Source organism: Hemibagrus wyckioides, linkage group LG16 (assembly GCF_019097595.1).
Source record: "Hemibagrus wyckioides isolate EC202008001 linkage group LG16, SWU_Hwy_1.0, whole genome shotgun sequence".
NCBI lineage: Eukaryota > Metazoa > Chordata > Actinopteri > Siluriformes > Bagridae > Hemibagrus > Hemibagrus wyckioides.
Window position 1 is genome coordinate 23,645,001 of NC_080725.1, and position 22,665 is coordinate 23,667,665.

At 45.4% G+C, this 22,665-nt stretch overlaps 1 protein-coding gene across 3 annotated transcripts in view; it reads right to left on the minus strand.

The window, feature by feature from the left end:
- Positions 1 to 22,665, minus strand: part of erbin (erbb2 interacting protein) — an 84,643-nt gene that overhangs the window by 45,162 nt on the left and 16,816 nt on the right. For all 3 annotated transcript variants that reach the window (XM_058412808.1, XM_058412809.1, XM_058412807.1), the window contains 3 exons: positions 3,126 to 3,360; positions 1,748 to 1,865; positions 857 to 935 (listed from right to left, as the gene is read on the minus strand). In XM_058412808.1, the coding sequence (XP_058268791.1) occupies positions 857 to 935; positions 1,748 to 1,865; positions 3,126 to 3,314 (386 nt within the window). In that variant the 5' untranslated portion in view covers positions 3,315 to 3,360. The remainder of the gene's footprint in view (positions 1 to 856; positions 936 to 1,747; positions 1,866 to 3,125; positions 3,361 to 22,665) is intronic.

Below are 22,665 nucleotides of genomic sequence, written 5' to 3' on the forward strand. Positions count from 1 at the left end.
AACTCAACACTGACTCAGCACTGACTCAACACTAACTCAACACTGACTCAGCACTGACTCAGCACTGACTCAGCACTGACTCAGCACTGACTCAGCACTGACTCAACACTGACTCAACACTGACTCAGCACTGACTCAACACTGACTCAGCACTGACTCAGCACTGACTAAACACTAACTAAACACTAACTAAACACTAACTCAGCACTAACTCAACACTAACTCAACATTGACTCAACACTGACTCAACACTGACTCAGCACTGACTCAGCACTGACTCAGCACTAACTAAACACTGACTCAGCACTGACTCAACACTGACAACACTGACTCAGCACTGACTCAGCACTAACTCAGCACTGACTCAGCACTAACTAAACACTAACTCAACACTGACTCAGCACTAACTCAACACTGACTCAGCACTAACTAAACACTAACTAAACACTGACTCAGCACTAACTCAGCACTAACTAAACACTAACTCAGCAATAACTCAACACTGACTCAGCACTGACTCAGCACTAACTCAACACTGACTCAGCACTAACTAAACACTAACTCAGCACTAACTCAACACTGACTCAACACTGACTCAACACTGACTCAGCACTGACTCAGCACTGACTCAGCACTGACTCAGCACTGACTAAACACTGACAACACTGACAACACTGACTCAGCACTGACTCAATAAGATAAAACACTGACACCACTGCAGTGATGAAGACCATGATCATTACACTCATCAACTCTCTGGAAGGAACTTCATCATAAATCTGGAGCTGAATCAGGGTGAAGCTTTAATCTGAATCCTAAACCAGTCCAGTAATTTTATGCATATAAATACACTTACTTAGAAATGGGGTTCACACTCGCTTCAACGATGGCCAGGACTTTACAGTTCTTAATATTTTCAGGAAACTCTTGTATACCTGAAAAGCATATACACGAGCGTGCACACACACACACACACACACACACACACACACACACACACACACACACACACACAGAGAGCAGTCATTTCTGTAGCTCTTGCAGGTTATGTGTGTTATAGGTGCACAAGCACAACTGCACACTTCCTCTTTTACCCTCCTGCAACCTATCACACTCACTCACACGCACACACGCACTCACACACTCACTCACACACACACACACTCACACACACACTCACTCACTCACACAAACACACACACACTCACTCACTCACTCACACCCTGCAGAAAGACAAGGATCAGTAGTTTATGTTACAGTCTTTTTGTTTTGAGCTGCTGCCACTTAAGAGTTAGTGATGGGATAAACAAAAATCTAACACACACACACGGTTCGGTTGTTTTCTGAATTGATTTCATGACAATGGTCACTCAGCCTCAGTAGTCAGGACTACCATGAAGCGGTATTATCGTTGGTGCTCATGTCAGTTCAACTTTAATTCAGATGTTGGTGAAACTGCAGCTCTGTTCTAAACACACTCACCTACTGGTCTGTCACTCGCTAGAAATGTGGGGTGAACTCTATCATGGTGAGAAATGTATAAAAAAAACCTGAGCTGAGGTTAGCATATGAAGTGTGTGTGTGTGTGTGTGTTAATCTCATGAGGAAGTGTATTTATGTGTAATGTGGTGATGAAACAGTTGTGATGTTTATGTTGCGTTACGGTAAAGAGCAGTGTGACCTGCAGGCTGAGTGACGTGAGGAGGAGGAAGAGGAGGAAGAAGAAGAGTCAGGGTGTTGTGCTTACTGTTCTTGCTGACATCGAGCTCTCGGAGGTTGATGAGGTTAGCGATGGCTGGGGGCAGGACGCTCAGGTCGTTGTCAGGCAGACTGAGCCGGTGCAGTAACTGACAGTTAAAGAGTTGCTGTAAATACAGAGATAAAGAGAGTGTTAAATCACACTGACATGGTGGAGCTTCCAGATTAAATCTGATTCAAAGACGTGATCAGACGAGACAGAGCCACAGCTGTGGTCAGGGTTTACAATGCAGTGATAAACATAGCTGGATCTGGATTTATCACTCGCCACAGAGAGCATTTAAAGATTCAAACTTATTCCTCATCCACACACACCCACACACACACACACCCCCACCACATACACACTGCTTTAATCCGAACAGCTCTCATTCACACAGCTCTGACCTCCAGCACAATAAACATGAAATCTCTTAATAAGTCACCTACACATTTTGCAGGTAGAAGAACAGCTGTTGCAAACAAACACAAATAAACTGCTTTCAATCAGAGGATGTAAAAAATCTCAGATTTTAATAGTAAGCTGAATAATAAACATAGCTGATGTTAAAGATTTTAAGAGACTGATGAAGAATTGTGAGAATGAGGACGATCCTTTCCCAGAACATTTCTATATACATTTCTCTTTGTTCGAATCGTAAACTAAAGACCTGTGTGTTATTATTAATGGTTTGAAATGTGTTTAATATCACAATATACACAATAACTCATCACTAAACATTTAAATTCTTCATGATCTACAATAAACCACACACTACACACAATACACTCCGGTTTATACAGAACTCTCAATAAACTGAGATTTACACAGGACTCAAACGTGCAGTTTTTGCACATCGACTAGGTCTGTAACCTTAAACACTTGTTTTGCACATTACTTATCTTCTTCTTCATTTCATTCTCCATATTTATTCCTAAATCTCTGTATTTAGTATTTTTCTGCTATATTTTGTTATATTGTCATATTCTGCTATATTTGGTAATATTTTATATTTTGTTATTTGATATATTTTTTGTTATACTTTGTACCCTAATTTGGGTATTTTAGAATTTTTGTTATATTCCTTCCTATTTTATCTATTACCTGTGTTTGTGGATACTGCTGGAAACTGTGAATTTCCCTTTGGGATGAATAAAGTATCTAAGTATCTATCTAAGTATCTATCCAAGTATCTATCTATCTATCTATCCAAGTATCTATCTATCTATCTATCTATCTATCTATCTATCTATCTATCTATCTATCATGATCTAAGAGCATCAGACCTCTCAGCTCTGTCTTACAGAAGAGACATTAACATGATAATGCTCTATAGAAATAAAATAGTCAGCATTAATTATTACTCTGTGTGTGTGTGTTTGTATACCTTGGGGAGCTCCTCAATCTGGTTGGCATCCAGGTAGAGCTCCTCCAGGGTCTTCTCAAAGCTGAAGATCTCTTTGGGAACCTGCTCCAGGCTGCAGTGGCTATAGTCCAGAGAGGTGACCGTCTCCTCCTCCCCACGCAAACACCGGCATGGCACCAACCGCACCAACAGACTACGCTTAGAGCTCATCCTCTCACTCACTCACACACACACACACACTCACACACCTCAGGCACTGAAACAGAAAGAGAGAGAGATGAAAAAGATGAGACAGCAGAGATGAATGCTGTACTGATAATATTTGTGCACACACACACACTACTGCTACTGTACACAGTTTAAAAAACACTTTATTAATACTGCAAATGGCCATGAAGAATTCTATAATCTCAGCACACATGTAGAGGAGATTCAGTACACACACAAAATATGTCACAAATAAAAGTCCCCCAGTTTCCCCATCTCCAGATTAGCATTGCACTAACAGGCCACGCCCCCTTGTCTGACACTGCTGACGTGTTGAAGAAAGTATTAAAGGTGGAGCTACTATTAGCTCTGAACTGTCTGTTTTATCCATGGGTACACAACAGCGTGCAATGCAGAGACACAACACACATCAATGTGTCTCCACAATTTCCACAAAGCTAAGGAGACACTGCTGTGGGAGGAGTTACACACTGGAGGATACACACTGCTGTGGGAGGAGTTACACACTGGAGGATATACACTGCTGTGGGAGGAGTTACACACTGGAGGATATACACTGCTGTGGGAGGAGTTACACACTGGAGGATACACACTGCTGTGGGAGGAGTTACACACTGGAGGATACACACTGCTGTGGGAGGAGTTACACACTGGAGGATACACACTGCTGTGGGAGGAGTTTCACACTGGAGGATACACACTGCTGTGGGAGGAGTTACACACTGGAGGATACACACTGCTGTGGGAGGAGTTACACACTGGAGAAAACACACTGCTGTGGGAGGAGTTACACACTGGAGGAAACACACTGCTGTGGGAGGAGTTACACACTGGAGAAAACACACTGCTATAACTGAGTGATGATCCGAGTCTCAAATCCAAAACGCTGACCTTTCATTTAAAGTTATTGTCTAATCTAAAAAAAATAAAAAATTAACTAGAATAGGAACTGTGGTCAGTTTATTCTCAAGAACAGAGAACGTTGTTGTATACAAGTGATGCTCTAAACCACCACAGAATACACACAGCAGCCATCTTGTATATGTGTAGTTAGTTATAAGTTGTACATAAGTACATGTTGATGAGGGGGCGTGGTTGAGCACTGCTTTGTGAATGAAGAGTGGAGCTGAAGGTAAGCGGTTGGAATTCTACTACTGCAGCTATTCCTCTGTTGCAGTGAGCTGAGGCAGAGATAAAAAGGAAGAGAAGTGAGAGCCGAGAGGGAGAGCTGAGCACACAAAGCTGTGTGTGTGTGTGTATGCAGTTAAACAGTGACGCTGGAAAGCAAAACCAAATATAAACCGTCCAATTTCCTCTTTCCCCGAACACTCCGGGTTGTCTACAGCAGGTTTTAGTCTTCAGTCAGACAGCAGACACATCCCTGGTGGAGTGAAAGTGTGAAAATGTGTAAAATATCTTTGTTGCCTGAACTCACGGCTCAGTGATGAGAGCATCTGTCATCTGTATTTACACAGAGATCAGTTTCTCCACTAACGCCACTCAGACGACACACAGCTGATGACAGCACCATTAAAACACTTATACAGTGTGTATGTGTGTCTTATCATATTATACACACACACACACACACACAGAAATACTAGCGCTGTAAAAAACACACCCACCTGATGAAAAGTGACATCTCTGACACTGACGGATTTAATCATTCAACACACACACACATCCCACTGAGACATTAATGACTGTATCTGAGAGTTGTTAAATCTGTCACAATAGTCGAAATGAACACAGCTTTTTATTTACACTAGTGTTAAACAAAGCCATTGAGGTATGTCGCTGTTGTCATCTCTCTTTATCACACACACACACTCCACTTTATTATTACACAGTAACTCCACTGAAACAGGAAGTGAGGGTACTGATTAGAATTTGGCGTCACTAACACACCTTGTGAGTAACAAACACACAATACACACATGCTATACACACACGCTATACACACACAATACACACATGCTGTATACACTCAGTTGAGATGATTCCAGGTTATGGAACACTTGACTTTAGATAATAAAGAGCAAGTTTCTCTGCATGAGGTTCTCAGTGTCCATCAGTACCAGCAAACTCCATGTGATTTTTCTCCTCTGCTTTCATATCAAACCTTCAGTGCTGTGAGCTTTGCCTTTCATGGACTTTTCTCGGTGTCACTGAATGATAATCAGCTGTGTGGTGCACGCAGTCTGTAATTAGTGATTAGTGTTAATCAACATGCTCATTTAAATCTGAACGCAATCACCAGGAGTCTGCTGGAGGATCCACTCTGCATGTGCAGGCCATGTTAATGCCAGGTGAGAACAGGCCCTGAGCAGTGTGTATGTGTGTGTGTTTGTCTCAGAGATCTGAATAAGCTCCTGCTCTCCTCTCATCCCACACATTGTGTGTCTGAAATAAACACTAACTAAGTCTATCCTTGTGGAAGCTGTATTCACAATGTGACCTCTTTCCTTTCCCCACAGAGTGATAGAGGCAGTGGTACAGGCCAGTCCTGTGTGTGTGTGTGTACGTGTGTGTGTACGCATGGCTATCATAGTTTCCTAGATGTTTGTTCTTTACTGACTAACTGACTGCAATAATTATGCAAGCAATTAGTGTTGTGTAGATACTCACATCAGCAGACTACAAGCAAATACACACACACACTTTCAAAGATAGTTGACTAATAGTGGGGTTGATCAACAATGAAAGTCTCATCCACGCAGTGTGTGTACACACACTGTGCTGCAGGCTACACTGCCCCACAACTACACCGCAGATATGAAACAAACATGAATGTAAACGTTCACTGTAATGTAAAGTTCTGTGTGCAGATTTATCCAGAGCTCAGACTGAAAACTGACACACACACACACTTTTTTGTGTGCAGTTACAGGAAAGCTTTTGATCAGACGTCACAGAGGGTTGAAATCAACCACAAGGTAAAGGCCTGAACTCATCACTTCTGCATTTCTACACAGACACTGTGTATACACAAGCGCGCGCGCACGCACACACACACACACTCAGAGTAGAAGAGCAATAGCAAAGAGAAATCATCCTCTCACACGTCCCACAAGCAACTGGGTTACTCCTGTTGCCATGGTAACAGATGGTCTCACAGAAAACATGCAGTCAGGGCCAAAATACCTGCAAGCACACACACACACACACACACACACACACACACACACACACACAGCCTGCAGAACACTCTCTCCCTCTCTCTCACACACACACACACACACACACACAGAGCCAGTGAGGTGAGAAATGGAAAGCTCAGTACAGTACAGTTCAGGGATTTTAATGGAGCTGTGACATGAAGCAGGACAGCAGATGCTTCAGCATCAGAGGTTGTGATGAAGGCTTTCAGGGTTCTCCTGATGCTGAGGAGGAGTAGACTCAGGAGAGGAGCAGGGCTTTCATGGAAACTGGAGAATTAGGCCAAGTTATGAGATAAGGCAAAAAACCATAAAAAATAGAAGGGATCAGGCCTACGGTCATGCAGAGTGAGGCAGAGAACTGACCATAATGCTTTGGCAGAACTGTACATGTCTGTGGTCATGGCTAAAAAACTTACTCAGAAAAAAATGAAATGGGAGAGAGAAAGAGATAGAATCTAAAAATAAAGCATACAATGTGAACCAGTGTAGCACCAACAACCCCAAGACCCCACCTGGATGGATGGAGTGAGGGATGGATAGATAGATAGACACACAGATAGATAGACAGACAGACAGACAGACAGACAGACAGACAGACAGACAGACAGACAGACAGACAGACAGATAGATAGATAGATAGATAGACAGACAGACAGACAGACAGACAGACAGACAGACAGACAGACAGACAGACAGACAGACAGACAGACAGACAGACAGACAGACAGACAGACAGATAGAAGGTGGTGATGAAGGCTGAGGCAGTGTAATTACCACACTCTTATCATGATGAGACTGGTTCCAATGTGGTGAGTGTAGTGCGGGTCAGGTGTCCAGCCGTGAGGTGAGTGAGTGTGTGTAGAGGGCAGTGAGTTTAGGTTGAGGTGTGTGTTTCTCTGTCCTCCAGACATGTGTCTCAATAATTCAACAAGCGTCTGAGTTGTGCTGAGCGACAGTGCTGTAGAGGTGAAGTCTAACCCAGTGACGCGACAAAAACACACAATCACAAGACATGAAACTGTTTCTACCATACACAACACACTTTCCCAGGGGCGTCCCTTTACAACACCTGCTGGACATTACTAAAGGTCTACAAAAATAAAATGTAAAAAAAAAAAAGGAACATTTACAATAAAAATGTTTCAGTCTAAAAAAAAGAATGTAAAAGACATTAACACTAGATAAAATCTGAGTAAACTATCACATTCTCTGGATTCTTATCAGCTCTATTAAAATGGAAGAATTCTTACACAGAACTGAAAGGAGGAAAAGTTTTAAACAGAAAATATCAGTTACATTCATACAAGATTCAGGACAGAATTTTGTTTACATAAGAATACTAAACTTCTAATCGTATTGTTATTTAAAATGTTATTTAATGGTAAAAGAAAGCAGATGTTGCAGTGATGAGAGGGATAAAGAGATGGGCGGTGAAATAAAAGCTGAGCTGACGCCTGGATCACACGCAGCGCTCGGCCGGTACGGCTTTCACAATCGCGTCCACATTTACGTGTGTGAATCCTTCTGTAAAGGGCGGGGCAAACAACACCATGGTATCGGTATCGAGGGCAGAGGAACCTGCTCCTCCGGTTTTCTCACCCCATGGTTTTGGTTCTCACTGTTCTTCTGAAAGCTCAGTGGTCTTAAGCGAGCGAGGGAAACAAAAGCCTCCATTGTCCCGGCGATCCCGGCATGAAACGAGGCCGTGTAATCTGATCTACGCTCTCAGAGTGGAGTCTTCCTCCCGCCGTGAGCTCCGATTCACCAGCTGAGGAGAGAACCTGATGCTCGCTCTGTGCTGTGTGTTTATTCTGTGCTCGTGTTGGACTGGACGATGCAGCACTGTGTAAAGTGGAACGGTCTGGCGCTACAAGCAGAAAGCTAAAGCTAAGCTGGTGACTTTTAGGTAAACGGCATGGTTTTGTTTATACCAAAAATATGAACCCTCAGGTGAGGCCTTTACAGGAAAACACACACATAAGTCTTATGAGAATTCCTTATAATAACAGAGGTCAGAGGTCGGCTGGTCAACCTGCTAACAAACTAACAAGCTAAGTAAGTGACTTGTGGACCAAACAATCAGCTCTTACAGCTCTTTCATCACTCAATCCATTCAGTGAAGTCTTCTCAATGCAGTGACCAGAGCCGGACTTACTAACACACTGTGAGTTTAATTTAGCTAATGAGGTTGCTCACGGTCACACATCACAACTTCAGGTGGAAGCACAGAATATCATCTGTCATCATCATCATCATCACCCCCTTATTACTACAGAGATGTAGTTAAAGTGGGTGAGAGAGATCATGGAGATGAAGAGTGAGATGGAGAGATATTTTTACAGGGTAGAGTTTAATGTTGAGGGACATCCAAGATACAAATCAGTTCCTGTTCTCACTTACGTTATAGTTACGATCAACACTTCTCTCACCAGCCTCAGAAAATAAATCTCAGCTGCTCATGTTACTAAGAAACCACAAAGCAGCGTAAACTCCTCCTTCCTGAAGATGTGGAGAACTTCCAGCTTCACCTCTGACTGATACACACACACATACAGCGCTGACACCAGAGACTCCTTCACCACATCATACACACACACATATATATATGTATATACACTATATTGCCAAAAGTATTCACTCACCCATCCAAATAATCAGAATCAGGTGTTCCAATCACTTCCATGGCCACAGGTGTATAAAATCAAGCACCTAGGCATGCAGACTGTTTTTACAAACATTTGTGAAAGAATGGGTCGCTCTCAGGAGCTCAGTGAATTCCAGCGTGGAACTGTGATAGGATGCCACCTGTGCAACAAATCCAGTCGTGAAATTTCCTCGCTCCTAAATATTCCACAGTCAACTGTCAGCTGTATTATAAGAACGTGGAAGTGTTTGGGAACGACAGCAACTCAGCCACGAAGTGGTAGGCCACGTAAACTGACGGAGCGGGGTCAGCGGATGCTGAGGCGCATAGTGCGAAGAGGTCGCCAACTTTCTGCAGAGTCAATCGCTACAGACCTCCAAACTTCATGTGGCCTTCAGATGAGCTCAAGAACAGTGCGCAGAGAGCTTCATGGAATGGGTTTCCATGGCCGAGCAGCTGCATCCAAGCCATACATCACCAAGTGCAATGCAAAGCGTCGGATGCAGTGGTGTAAAGCACGCCGCCACTGGACTCTAGAGCAGTGGAGACGCGTTCTCTGGAGGGACGAATCGCGCTTCTCCATCTGGCAATCTGATGGACCAGTCTGGGTTTGGCGGTTGCCAGGAGAATGGTACTTGTCTGACTGCATTGTGCCAAGTGTAAAGTTTGGTGGAGGGGGATTATGGTGTGGGGTTGTTTTTCAGGAGCTGGGCTTGGCCCCTTAGTTCCAGTGAAAGGAACTCTGAATGCTTCAGCATACCAAGACATTTTGGACAATTCCATGCTCCCAACTTTGTGGGAACAGTTTGGAGCTGGCCCCTTCCTCTTCCAACATGACTGTGCACCAGTGACCAAAGCAAGGTCCATAAAGACATGGATGACAGAGTCTGGTGCGGAGGAACTTGACTGGCCTGCACAGAGTCCTGACCTCAACCCCATAGAACACCTTTGGGATGAATTAGAGCGGAGACTGAGAGCCAGGCCTTCTCGTCCAACATCAGTGTGTGACCTCACAAATGCGCTTCTGGAAGAATGGTCAAAAATTCCCATAAACACACTCCTAAACCTTGTGGACAGCCTTCCCAGAAGAGTTGAAGCTGTTATAGCTGCAAAGGGTGGACCGACGTCATATTGAACCCTATGGATTAGGAATGGGATGTCACTTAAGTTCATATGAGAGTCAAGGCAGGTGAGAGAATACTTTTGGCAATATAGTGTATATATACACACACACAGCGCCAACACTGGAGACTCCTTACATCATAAACACACACACTGTTTAACAGCCTAGAACCACAAACAACCTGAACATCTGACATCCAGCAATCACACACACTAAACTAGCCCTGATTACCTACACACACTAACACAAAACACCAAAACACTGTGTACGAGTATGCAACTGTTCAGATTTAACACACTGAGTGTATTTTAATATTTGTTCATTAAGGAAAGAGTCAGTTTTTTAAGGCCTAGCAGTAGTGTGTGTGTGTTTGACCCATCTGTGTAGGATAAGAGACAGGATACAGAGTGAGAGTGAGTGCATGTGTGTAGGTGTTCGAGAGTAAGTCTTTAATCTAGTCATCTAAGATTAAAGGATGCTCTGTGTGTGTGTGTGTGTGTGTGTAGATGAGAAGAGGTGTGTGAGAGACGCACTCCAGTGAGAGAATGATGTAGGAGTGAAGATGACCTCCACTTCTTCTCTCACTATCTCTCTGTATCAGAGTGTTGGAGAAATGTAAAGCGTTATAATAATGATTAACACAAAATGTGGTCAGATTTCAGTGACCTCACTACACACTGTTACTGACTCATCTGAGACCACCACTGAGGACGAGAGAGAGGGAGAGAGAGAGAGAGAGAGAGCACAGGAGTTCAGGAGAGGTCATCAGATCATTCGCTGTTTCACACACACACACACACACCACAGCCCTATCTCTTTATAGTCCAGGAAGTGCACCTTATTTTCTCTTAGAACCTCATCACAGCTCAGAATTTGGAATTACATTATATTTATAAAACATTTATAACCAAAACATCTGTCCTGCATCTGATCCAGAGCTGAAAATCCAGAGACATAACAACATAACAAGAGTAGTAGGGGATAGATGAGAGAAAGAAAGACACGACACATTTTTATAAATATCTGAGAAAAACTGAAGGGGTTGATATAAATAGCGGAGACGTCGGGTGAGTTAGTTTTAAACGAGTGGTTTTAAATGAGCGGATAATGAGCGAAGCTGCAGCACTACACACCACAGCTCACAGCTCAGCGCCACGTTTCTCCTTTCAAACAGAGAGAGGCACGAAACGCTGATGACGTCAGCCATCTTTAATCTACAGCTCTATTTAAAACCAACTCATTAGTACACTCAATGTGCATCATTAGCATCTACAGTCTGGCCTTGACACACACACACACACACACACAGGGTGAAACTCTTGTGATGATGGTGTATGTTGCTCCATACGTTAAAGGAGACACTGCATGATGAAAGCAGCACTCAGATACCAGATCTCCATGACAACACACTGCTGTAGGAACGGAGTCTCCTTACTCAATACTGGAGGAATCAGAGCCTCTCTAATGAGTCGAGTCAAAGCTCCAGGGAGCTGCCCAGTCACGTGGTTTGTGGTCCAGATGTACAGTTAAATGTCAAACACCTCTGATTAGAGTTAACACAAACCAACAAAACACAACAAGCACCGAGTCGGCCTGTGTGTGACAATTCTCTCTCTCTCTCTCTCTCTCTCTCTCTGAGACTCAGAGAGCAGTGACAATTTTGGAAACAAAACTATTCAACCGTCTCTTAAAAAAAAAAGAAAGAAAGAAATGAACCACTTTCTGAATTAAAAAACATAATAAAGTCAGAAAAACTGCAAGAACTGTTTTGTAGGAGAGAGAATGTGTGTAACTTCACTTATAAAACCAAAACATATAAACATTAAACCTCACACTGTACTACTGACTGCATCAGACTAGTTTGTCAGTGTGTGTCTGTGTGTGTGTGATAGTATGGTGACAGGATATGGTGGCAGGAAGATGAACCAAATTCACACAAGCACAAACACACACAGATATTTTCTCCGATGCTGCAGTGATCAGAGTTTGAGTGACAGGACGTGAAGTTCCACTCCGCTGTGTTCAGCTCTGACTGATACACTCAGAGGAATTATCCAACACACCACACAGCAAAATAAGTAACCAGACATCAGTAGCTGTGCATGTATCTGCTCTCAGTTCTCAACTTAACACAGCAAGCTCAACTCCTCTGAACAAGCTGAACACCTCTGAACACCTGTGACGATGGACTGATGCAGAGACAGAAATGCAGTTAGATGTGTCACTTCTCCTGCTCTCATGTCTCTGCTACTCGGAGTGTTATTGAGACACTGACACGGTGCCCAGGAAATGCCTGCAGAGACGAGCCATATTGTACCGCAGGAAGTGAGACACCCTGTTGTGAGAGACAGTCTGACAGAGAGACTGAAAGTGAGACAGAAGGTTTAGTAGGACAGAAGTCAGGCTGACATATTCACTCCATTCAAGGTGAAGAAGACAAAAGCTCCTGCTTTTCTGTCCCTGAAGAGCCGAGTGCGGCGTGGGAGCAGTGGAAACACTCCAATCCACCTCCTCGGTCTGGGACAATAACCAAAAGGACACTAATACACTTCTCAGGCCAGACAGCAGCAAGGGAGCAGCGAGAGCAGTGTAGGATTAATTGGAGGAAAAACAGAAGCTCGTGGAACGAGTGCTGGGGAACATCTCCAGTCTCCCAACACCATAAACACTTCCACACGGCGTTCCAGGATCCTTTCATCTCATCCCCGGATCCGGCCGTGGAGCCGTGCCCGTGTCGGTCTTTTCCAACACAAAGTGCTAGCACATGTAAACACTCTGACATCTGACAAAACGTCTGGTGTGTTTTGACTGCTGGCGTGTGTATTACAGTGTCAATCCACACAGGAAGCCAGGCACACGAGCTAACTCACCAACATGGGGTTCTGCGTTTGGGTTCTCCAGAAATCTTTTGATAAAGCACTCTGATTAAAAGACTTTGTGAATCTGATCTGAGAATACTTAATTCAGCTAACTCGGAGTATACAGATTTGAATATTCAGGTTAGATTTGTTAACAGTTTTGTATTTTTAAAGCAGTGTGTACTTATAATAATGTTGTTGTTGTTCTATTTGTTTGGGGTCACCACAGTGGATCATCTAGTCCGCATATTTGATATGGAACAGGTTTTATGCTCGATGCCATTCTTCCTGACGAACCACTCGCATTTTATCCGGGCTTGTGACCGGCACTGAGCGTTAACTCCTCTGTGGCTGGCTTGCCTGGATAATTGAACCCAGGCCACTCCCTCAGCACAGGCCTGTAGTTAAGGTGTGTATTGTGAGCAGTACGGAGTGTGATGTTGGTCAGTGCACAGATGCAGGAGCTGGGTGGATTGATTAATATTCCTCAGCACTGAGGATGGAGCAGGAACAAAGATGGATGTGCAGCTCACCTCTAAGAGACGTGTGTAATTTATAGGTTTGTAGAAATGCTATCAGCAGCGTCGTGCTCCAGCTCCACCATCCACATGGCAAAGACGTTCTCCCAGACACCATGAGATGCCTCGCCGCTCTCCATTAAGCCCTCAGGTGCACAACAAGAAGCCGGAGGAACCTGATTTTCTCCGCTGTTTCTCTCTGTGATGTTTCAGGGGCATCAGCTGACAGGCTGGGAATCTCCACAGACTGAAATGACTGATTTAAGCTTCCAGAAAATTTACTTCTATTCTTTAAATCTATACTTTTATGAACTCTTGCTACTTTTAAAACATCATTCTCACCCATCATGAACAAATAAGTTTATATATATATACACACACACACACTATATTGCCAAAAGTATTCGTTCACCCATCCAAATAATCAGAATCAGGTGTTCCAATCACTTCCATGGCCACAGGTGTATAAAATCAAGCACCTAGGCATGCAGACTGTTTTTACAAACATTTGTGAAAGAATGGGTCGCTCTCAGGAGCTCAGTGAATTCCAGCGTGGAACTGTGATAGGATGCCACCTGTGCAACAAATCCAGTCGTGAAATTTCCTCGCTCCTAAATATTCCACAGTCAACTGTCAGCTGTATTATAAGAACGTGGAAGTGTTTGGGAACGACAGCAACTCAGCCACGAAGTGGTAGGCCACGTAAACTGACGGAGCGGGGTCAGCGGATGCTGAGGCGCATAGTGCGAAGAGGTCGCCAACTTTCTGCAGAGTCAATCGCTACAGACCTCCAAACTTCATGTGGCCTTCAGATGAGCTCAAGAACAGTGTGCAGAGAGCTTCATGGAATGGGTTTCCATGGCCGAGCAGCTGCATCCAAGCCATACATCACCAAGTGCAATGCAAAGCGTCGGATGCAGTGGTGTAAAGCACGCCGCCACTGGACTCTAGAGCAGTGGAGACGCGTTCTCTGGAGGGACGAATCGCGCTTCTCCATCTGGCAATCTGATGGACGAGTCTGGGTTTGGCGGTTGCCAGGAGAACGGTACTTGTCTGACTGCATTGTGCCAAGTGTAAAGTTTGGTGGAGGGGGGATTATGGTGTGGGGTTGTTTTTCAGGAGCTGGGCTTGGCCCCTTAGTTCCAGTGAAAGGAACTCTGAATGCTTCAGCATACCAAGACATTTTGGACAATTCCATGCTCCCAACTTTGTGGGAACAGTTTGGTGCTGGCCCCTTCCTCTTCCAACATGACTGTGCACCAGTGACCAAAGCAAGGTCCATAAAGACATGGATGACAGAGACGGAGACTGAGAGCCAGGCCTTCTCGTCCAACATCAGTGTGTGACCTCACAAATGCGCTTCTGGAAGAATGGTCAAAAATTCCCATAAACACACTCCTAAACCTTGTGGACAGCCTTCCCAGAAGAGTTGAAGCTGTTATAGCTGCAAAGGGTGGACCGACGTCATATTGAACCCTATGGATTAGGAATGGGATGTCACTTAAGTTCATATGCGAGTCAAGGCAGGTGAGAGAATACTTTTGGCAATATAGTGTATATATATATATATATATATATATAAATAAAATAACAGTTTATCTGTAAATTCATAACATTACTGTAGTGAAATAAATAAATAAATAACTCAAACATACTAGAATTAAAATTCTGATGTTTTTATAGATGTTGAATGTTTCTAGAAGAACTCCGTTCCGAACATAATTTTTCCTGACATTTTTCCTCCACATGGCTGTGGACGGTGCTGTTGGGAAGATAACGAGTGACCTAAAGTCTGGTAAGAAGCATGTGATGGTCAACAGTCTCTCAGTATAGCGTGGAGAGGAACACGGTGAGCATGAGCAAGTTCTCTGAGCTTCAGAGATGAAAAAACAACCCAAGCAGACAGAGACATGAATCATATTTACTAAATTTAAAACACCAAACCAAAGTATAAGTCAAACCAGCAACAACTATTACAGCTCACGTCACAGTTTACCCTGCGTTCTGATCACTCAACACTAGAGATGATGATAGATCAGCTGGATCTGGAGAGGAGTATCTCAGAGTGATATAAGTGCTTGTTGTGGCTGCTGTATGGCTGTTTCACTGGGCCGTAGTTGAAAGGATGCGGTTTGTGTGTTTTATGATCACAGAGGTGTCAGTATGTGTGCAGAAGCAGGAGTGTGTATATAAACTGGTGTATGATTAGCAGATCTGAGCTCTCTGTGTGATTGAGCTGGATGTCAGAGCTTCGGTTTCTCACTTCATGTTTGTCCTTGGTGATGTTTGAAGCCACAGCAGGCAGACACCAGTGTTAATTCTTCTACTGCTGTGTTATTATCCAATCTGCTCTGCTGCACAATCCCTCCATCATCACCCTCCATCTGCTCATATTTCCTATATTTACCAGTACATATGTGTACTGGTACTACCCGACCCATACGGTACCCTTATCTTACTACAATAACACTCTAGAGCTCATTGCTCTCTTCTCTTCAGAGAAAGTGTCCAAATGTCAGTAAATCAGTGTGATGGCTGCTCAGATGACAGACATTTCTCAGAGATATGAGATTTTTAGTGAATGTACAATTAAAAACATGGCACATTATTTTAAATTTAAAATCTTACTTTCCCTCTAAAAGAATACATTTAAAAAAAAAAAAAAAAAAAAAATGACTTACAGATTTTCGCCAGGACGCTGGGAATCGTGCTAAAACTCTAAACTGTTCTCATTTGGTTCTGACTTCCAGCCTCTATGTTCTCAATGTTGGTTTCTGCTCTGGCAAGATTTCATTTCAGTGCATGATGACTGGGAGAGGGACAGTATGTCGAGTGCTCATGTTTATACAGCTCTGGAGCGTCAGTGTTGGTCCAGTGTGACACGGGGAAAGCGTCTCTCACTACAGTGAACCCACGGACTGCAAACACGTCCCACTTAAATGCCTGCCATCTGCCTGTCTAAATCCATAAAGACTCGCTGCAGGAGCCTGGACAAGGAGGAACGTCCAAAAGGAAAAGCTGTGAGTGCCAAGAGAGTCATGACATACAGCAAACAGAGTTCGGGGTCGGAGAGGACACCCGCTAAATTTCAGGCCATTCAGGCCCTCTCACTGCTCCTCAGTCAGTCCTCACGTACAGGCTGGAAGAACCACCACCTAAGTGCTGCTAGTTTCCGGGCAGAGCCTCGGTGCCAAGCATGAAATGGTGCCAAAACACTTCACAGATCCACGGTGATGCTCGGCTAACGTCCCGGCAAAACAACGAGGCAGACTGTTTACGTAACATGCTTGAGACCTGGCAGCTCTGCAGAGACGCTCACAGGTTAATGGCTAATGGACCAATCACTCAGGAGGAGGAGGAGGAGACTGAAGTTTAAAACGTCACAAATAAGAGTTTTGTTTAGGGTTAAACAGGGCATTTACAGTTGTCTTTTATTGCTAGTCTCTCACACACAGCCACACACACACACATGCACACACAGCCACACATACACACACACACAGCAGGGTTAACTGGACTGTATCCAGTGGGAAATTCAGGCAGAATATAAAAGTTTAGGCCAATGATTTGTCCATAAATGGTGATGGATGTGTGTTTGTGTAGATTCTAAACATTAAAGCATTTCTTTTATTGAAAGTTAATGAGATGAGAATATATCACAGATCACAGATCATCACATCCTGAAAAAAACAGAAATATCTAAAACCCAGTCAGATTCAATATTCAGTACTACAGTAAAGTAAATAGAAGATTCTTGATCTGGTTTACAAAGGTTTATAAACAGGATCAATCATTTATAATAGTGTATAACAGTGTTTCAACACGTTCAGGCTTGATGCTCTGTTGGTGGATATTTCTCAATAAAGAAACTTGTCATCATTAAGAAATGAGTAGAAAGGTCTAGAAATGTGTTTCATACGCTAATATTTCTTTTGTTGTAATCTTGTAATAGGAATTACTCAATAAGTGTGACAATATAATAAATATTTCCCCTTGCTGTTGTATGAAGTGCTAATTATAAACAGCAGTGGAAACGGTCTGATCTTCACACCTCTTATCTGATCTGAAACGCTTCCATATGCCATTAAACTGTCTGAAGATGAGCTTGAAATTATTTTCTATTTTCAGCACCATATTACACCACATTATGAGTCAAGTTTATAGAGTTGAATAGAGTTTTATTGTAAAAGTGTGCAGCCTTTTTCCTCTTTTGCCCAAAAAGCCAGGTTTTCAGCTGAGATTTCCTGGTCTGTAGTGAAAATGCCAGTGATGATGAATAAGCACTCGTGTCAGGATGATGATGTCATTCTCATCGTCGCTACACTGCGCTCTTATTACACACACTTCTCTCCTCGATCCTGCTCTCAGAAAACTCACAGATTTTACATATAAAAATAAAAATTCTGATGGCTCTCATGTTTCTCAGCTCAGTTTAGAGGCTGGAGTTTAAAGCGAATGTTAAACCAATGTTGTGCCCAATCACAATGAGGAGGGCTGTAATGGAAACCGTCTTCATGCACTGTTATGTCTGATCTCAGCAACTCACAACCTCCGTCAGCTGCCTGAGTTATAATGACTCATAACCATGATGATGATTCTGGCACATGAACACTGCTATTGAGTACCTGATTTTACTCTGATGTCCAGTGGGTCTAGCACTAGTGTGAGAAAATCTGATCTGAGGAAAGTGAGAGGAATGGAGAGAGAGAGAGAGAGAGAGAGACGCAGAGACACAGAGATGGAGTGAGAAGAGCCGAGTGTGGGGGTGAGCCAGCTCAGCATCTGGAATTCCTCCATGGGTTAATCAGCTGAGTTCAGATGAAGGCATTTCACAGAAAAGACACCCTTTCTATACAAAACCAAACCATGAGCTCCGAGTTAAATCCAGGGCAAAGCAACAGAGGTTCAAATACTTTAATATTTATTCATGCAGCAAATTATAACAACTACAAAACAAGTGGAAATCACTTCAGATCATTTCCTCTTCATCAGATTTATCAGCTATTTATCACCACAGACACACTGCACGCACAGACACACTGCACGCACAGACACAGACAGACACACAGCACACACAGACACACTGCACGCACAGACACAGACAGACACACAGCACACACAGACACACTGCACGCACAGACACAGACAGACACACAGCACACACAGCACACACAGACACACTGCACGCACAGACACAGACAGACACACAGCACACACAGACACACTGCACGCACAGACACAGACAGACACACAGCACACACAGACACACTGCACGCACAGACACAGACAGACACACAGCACACACAGCACACACAGACACACTGCACGCACAGACACACTGCACGCACAGACACACTGCACGCACAGACACACTGCACGCACAGACACACTGCACGCACAGACACACTGCACGCACAGACACACTGCACGCACAGACACACTGCACACACAGACACACTGCACACACAGACAGACACACTGCACACACAGACAGACACACAGCACACACAGACACACAGCACGCACAGACACACTGCACGCACAGACACACTGCACGCACAGACACACTGCAGACACAGACACACTGCAGACACAGACACACTGCACGCACAGACACACTGCAGACACAGACACACTGCAGACACAGACACACTGCACGCACAGACACACTGCAGACACAGACACACTGCAGACACAGACACACTGCACGCACAGACACACTGCACGCACAGACACACTGCACGCACAGACACACTGCACGCACAGACACACTGCAGACACAGACACACTGCACGCACAGACACACTGCAGACACAGACACACTGCACGCACAGACACACTGCAGACACAGACACACTGCACGCACAGACACACTGCACGCACAGACACACTGCACGCACAGACACACTGCACGCACAGACACACTGCAGACACAGACACACTGCACGCACAGACACACTGCAGACACAGACACACTGCACGCACAGACACACTGCAGACACAGACACACTGCACGCACAGACACACTGCAGACACAGACACACTGCAGGCACAGACACACTGCACGCACAGACACACTGCACGCACAGACACACTGCAGACACAGACACACTGCAGACACAGACACACTGCACACACAGACACACTGCACGCACAGACACACTGCACGCACAGACACACTGCACGCACAGACACACTGCACGCACAGACACACTGCAGACACAGACACACTGCAGACACAGACACACTGCAGACACAGACACACTGCACGCACAGACACACTGCACGCACAGACACACTGCACGCACAGACACACTGCAGACACAGACACACTGCAGACACAGACACACTGCACGCACAGACACACTGCAGACACAGACACACTGCACGCACAGACACACTGCACGCACAGACACACTGCACACACAGCAGACACAGACACACTGCACGCACAGACACACTGCAGACACAGACACACTGCACACACAGACACACAGCACGCACAGCAGACAGACACACTGCACGCACAGACACACTGCAGACACAGACACACAGCACGCACAGACACACTGCACGCACAGACACACTGCACGCACAGACACACTGCACGCACAGACACACTGCACGCACAGACACACTGCACGCACAGACACACTGCACACACAGCAGACACAGACACACTGCACACACAGCAGACACAGACACACTGCACACACAGACACACAGCACGCACAGACACACAGCACGCACAGACACACTGCAGACACAGACACACAGCACGCACAGACACACTGCACGCACAGACACACTGCACACAGACACACAGACACACTGCAGACACAGACACACTGCACGCACAGACACACTGCACGCACAGACACACTGCACGCACAGACACACTGCACGCACAGACACACTGCACGCACAGACACACTGCACGCACAGACACACTGCACACAGACACACAGACACACTGCAGACACAGACACACTGCACGCACAGACACACTGCACGCACAGACACACTGCACGCACAGACACACTGCACACAGACACACTGCACACAGACACACAGACACACTGCAGACACAGACACACTGCACACACAGCAGACACAGACACTGCACGCAGACACACTACACGCACAGACACACTGCACACACAGACACACTGCACACAGACACACAGACACACTGCAGACACAGACACACTGCACACACAGCAGACACAGACACTGCACGCAGACACACTACACACACAGACACACTGCACACACAGACACACTGCACACACACAGACACACACAGACACACTGCACACACACAGACACACTGCACACACACAGACACACTGCACACACACAGACACACTGCACACACAGACACACTGCACACACAGACACACTGCACACACACAGACACACACAGACACACTGCACACACACAGACACACTGCACACACAGACACACTGCACACACACAGACACACTGCACACACAGACACACTGCACACACAGACACACTGCACACACACAGACACACTGCACACACACAGACACACTGCACACACACAGACACACTGCAGACACAGACACACTGCACGCACAGACACACTGCAGACACAGACACACTGCACGCACAGACACACTGCACGCACAGACACACTGCACGCACAGCAGACACAGACACACTGCACGCACAGACACACTGCAGACACAGACACACTGCACACACAGACACACAGCACGCACAGCAGACAGACACACTGCACGCACAGACACACTGCACGCACAGACACACTGCACGCACAGACACACTGCACGCACAGACACACTGCACACACAGCAGACACAGACACACTGCACACACAGCAGACACAGACACACTGCACACACAGACACACAGCACGCACAGACACACAGCACGCACAGACACACTGCAGACACAGACACACAGCACGCACAGACACACTGCACGCACAGACACACTGCACACAGACACACAGACACACTGCAGACACAGACACACTGCACGCACAGACACACTGCACGCACAGACACACTGCACGCACAGACACACTGCACACAGACACACTGCACACAGACACACAGACACACTGCAGACACAGACACACTGCACGCACAGACACACTGCACGCACAGACACACTGCACGCACAGACACACTGCACGCACAGACACACTGCACACAGACACACTGCACACAGACACACAGCAGACACAGACACTGCACGCACAGACACACTGCACACACAGACACACTGCACACAGACACACAGACACACTGCAGACACAGACACACTGCACACACAGCAGACACAGACACTGCACGCAGACACACTGCACACACAGACACACTGCACACACACAGACACACACAGACACACTGCACACACACAGACACACTGCACACACACAGACACACTGCACACACACAGACACACTGCACACACACAGACACACTGCACACACAGACACACTGCACACACAGACACACTGCACACACACAGACACACACAGACACACTGCACACACACAGACACACTGCACACACAGACACACTGCACACACAGACACACTGCACACACACAGACACACTGCACACACACAGACACACTGCACACACACAGACACACTGCACACACACAGACACACTGCACACACAGACACACTGCACACACAGACACACTGCACACACACAGACACACTGCACACACAGACACACTGCACACACAGACACACTGCACACACAGCAGACACAGACACACTGCACGCACAGACACACTGCACGCACAGACACACTGCACACACAGACACACAGACACACTGCACACACAGACACACAGACACACTGCACACACAGACACACTGCACACACAGACACACTGCACACACAGACACACAGACACACTGCACACACAGACACACTGCACACACAGACACACTGCACACACAGACACACAGACACACTGCACACACAGACACACTGCACACACAGACACACTGCACACT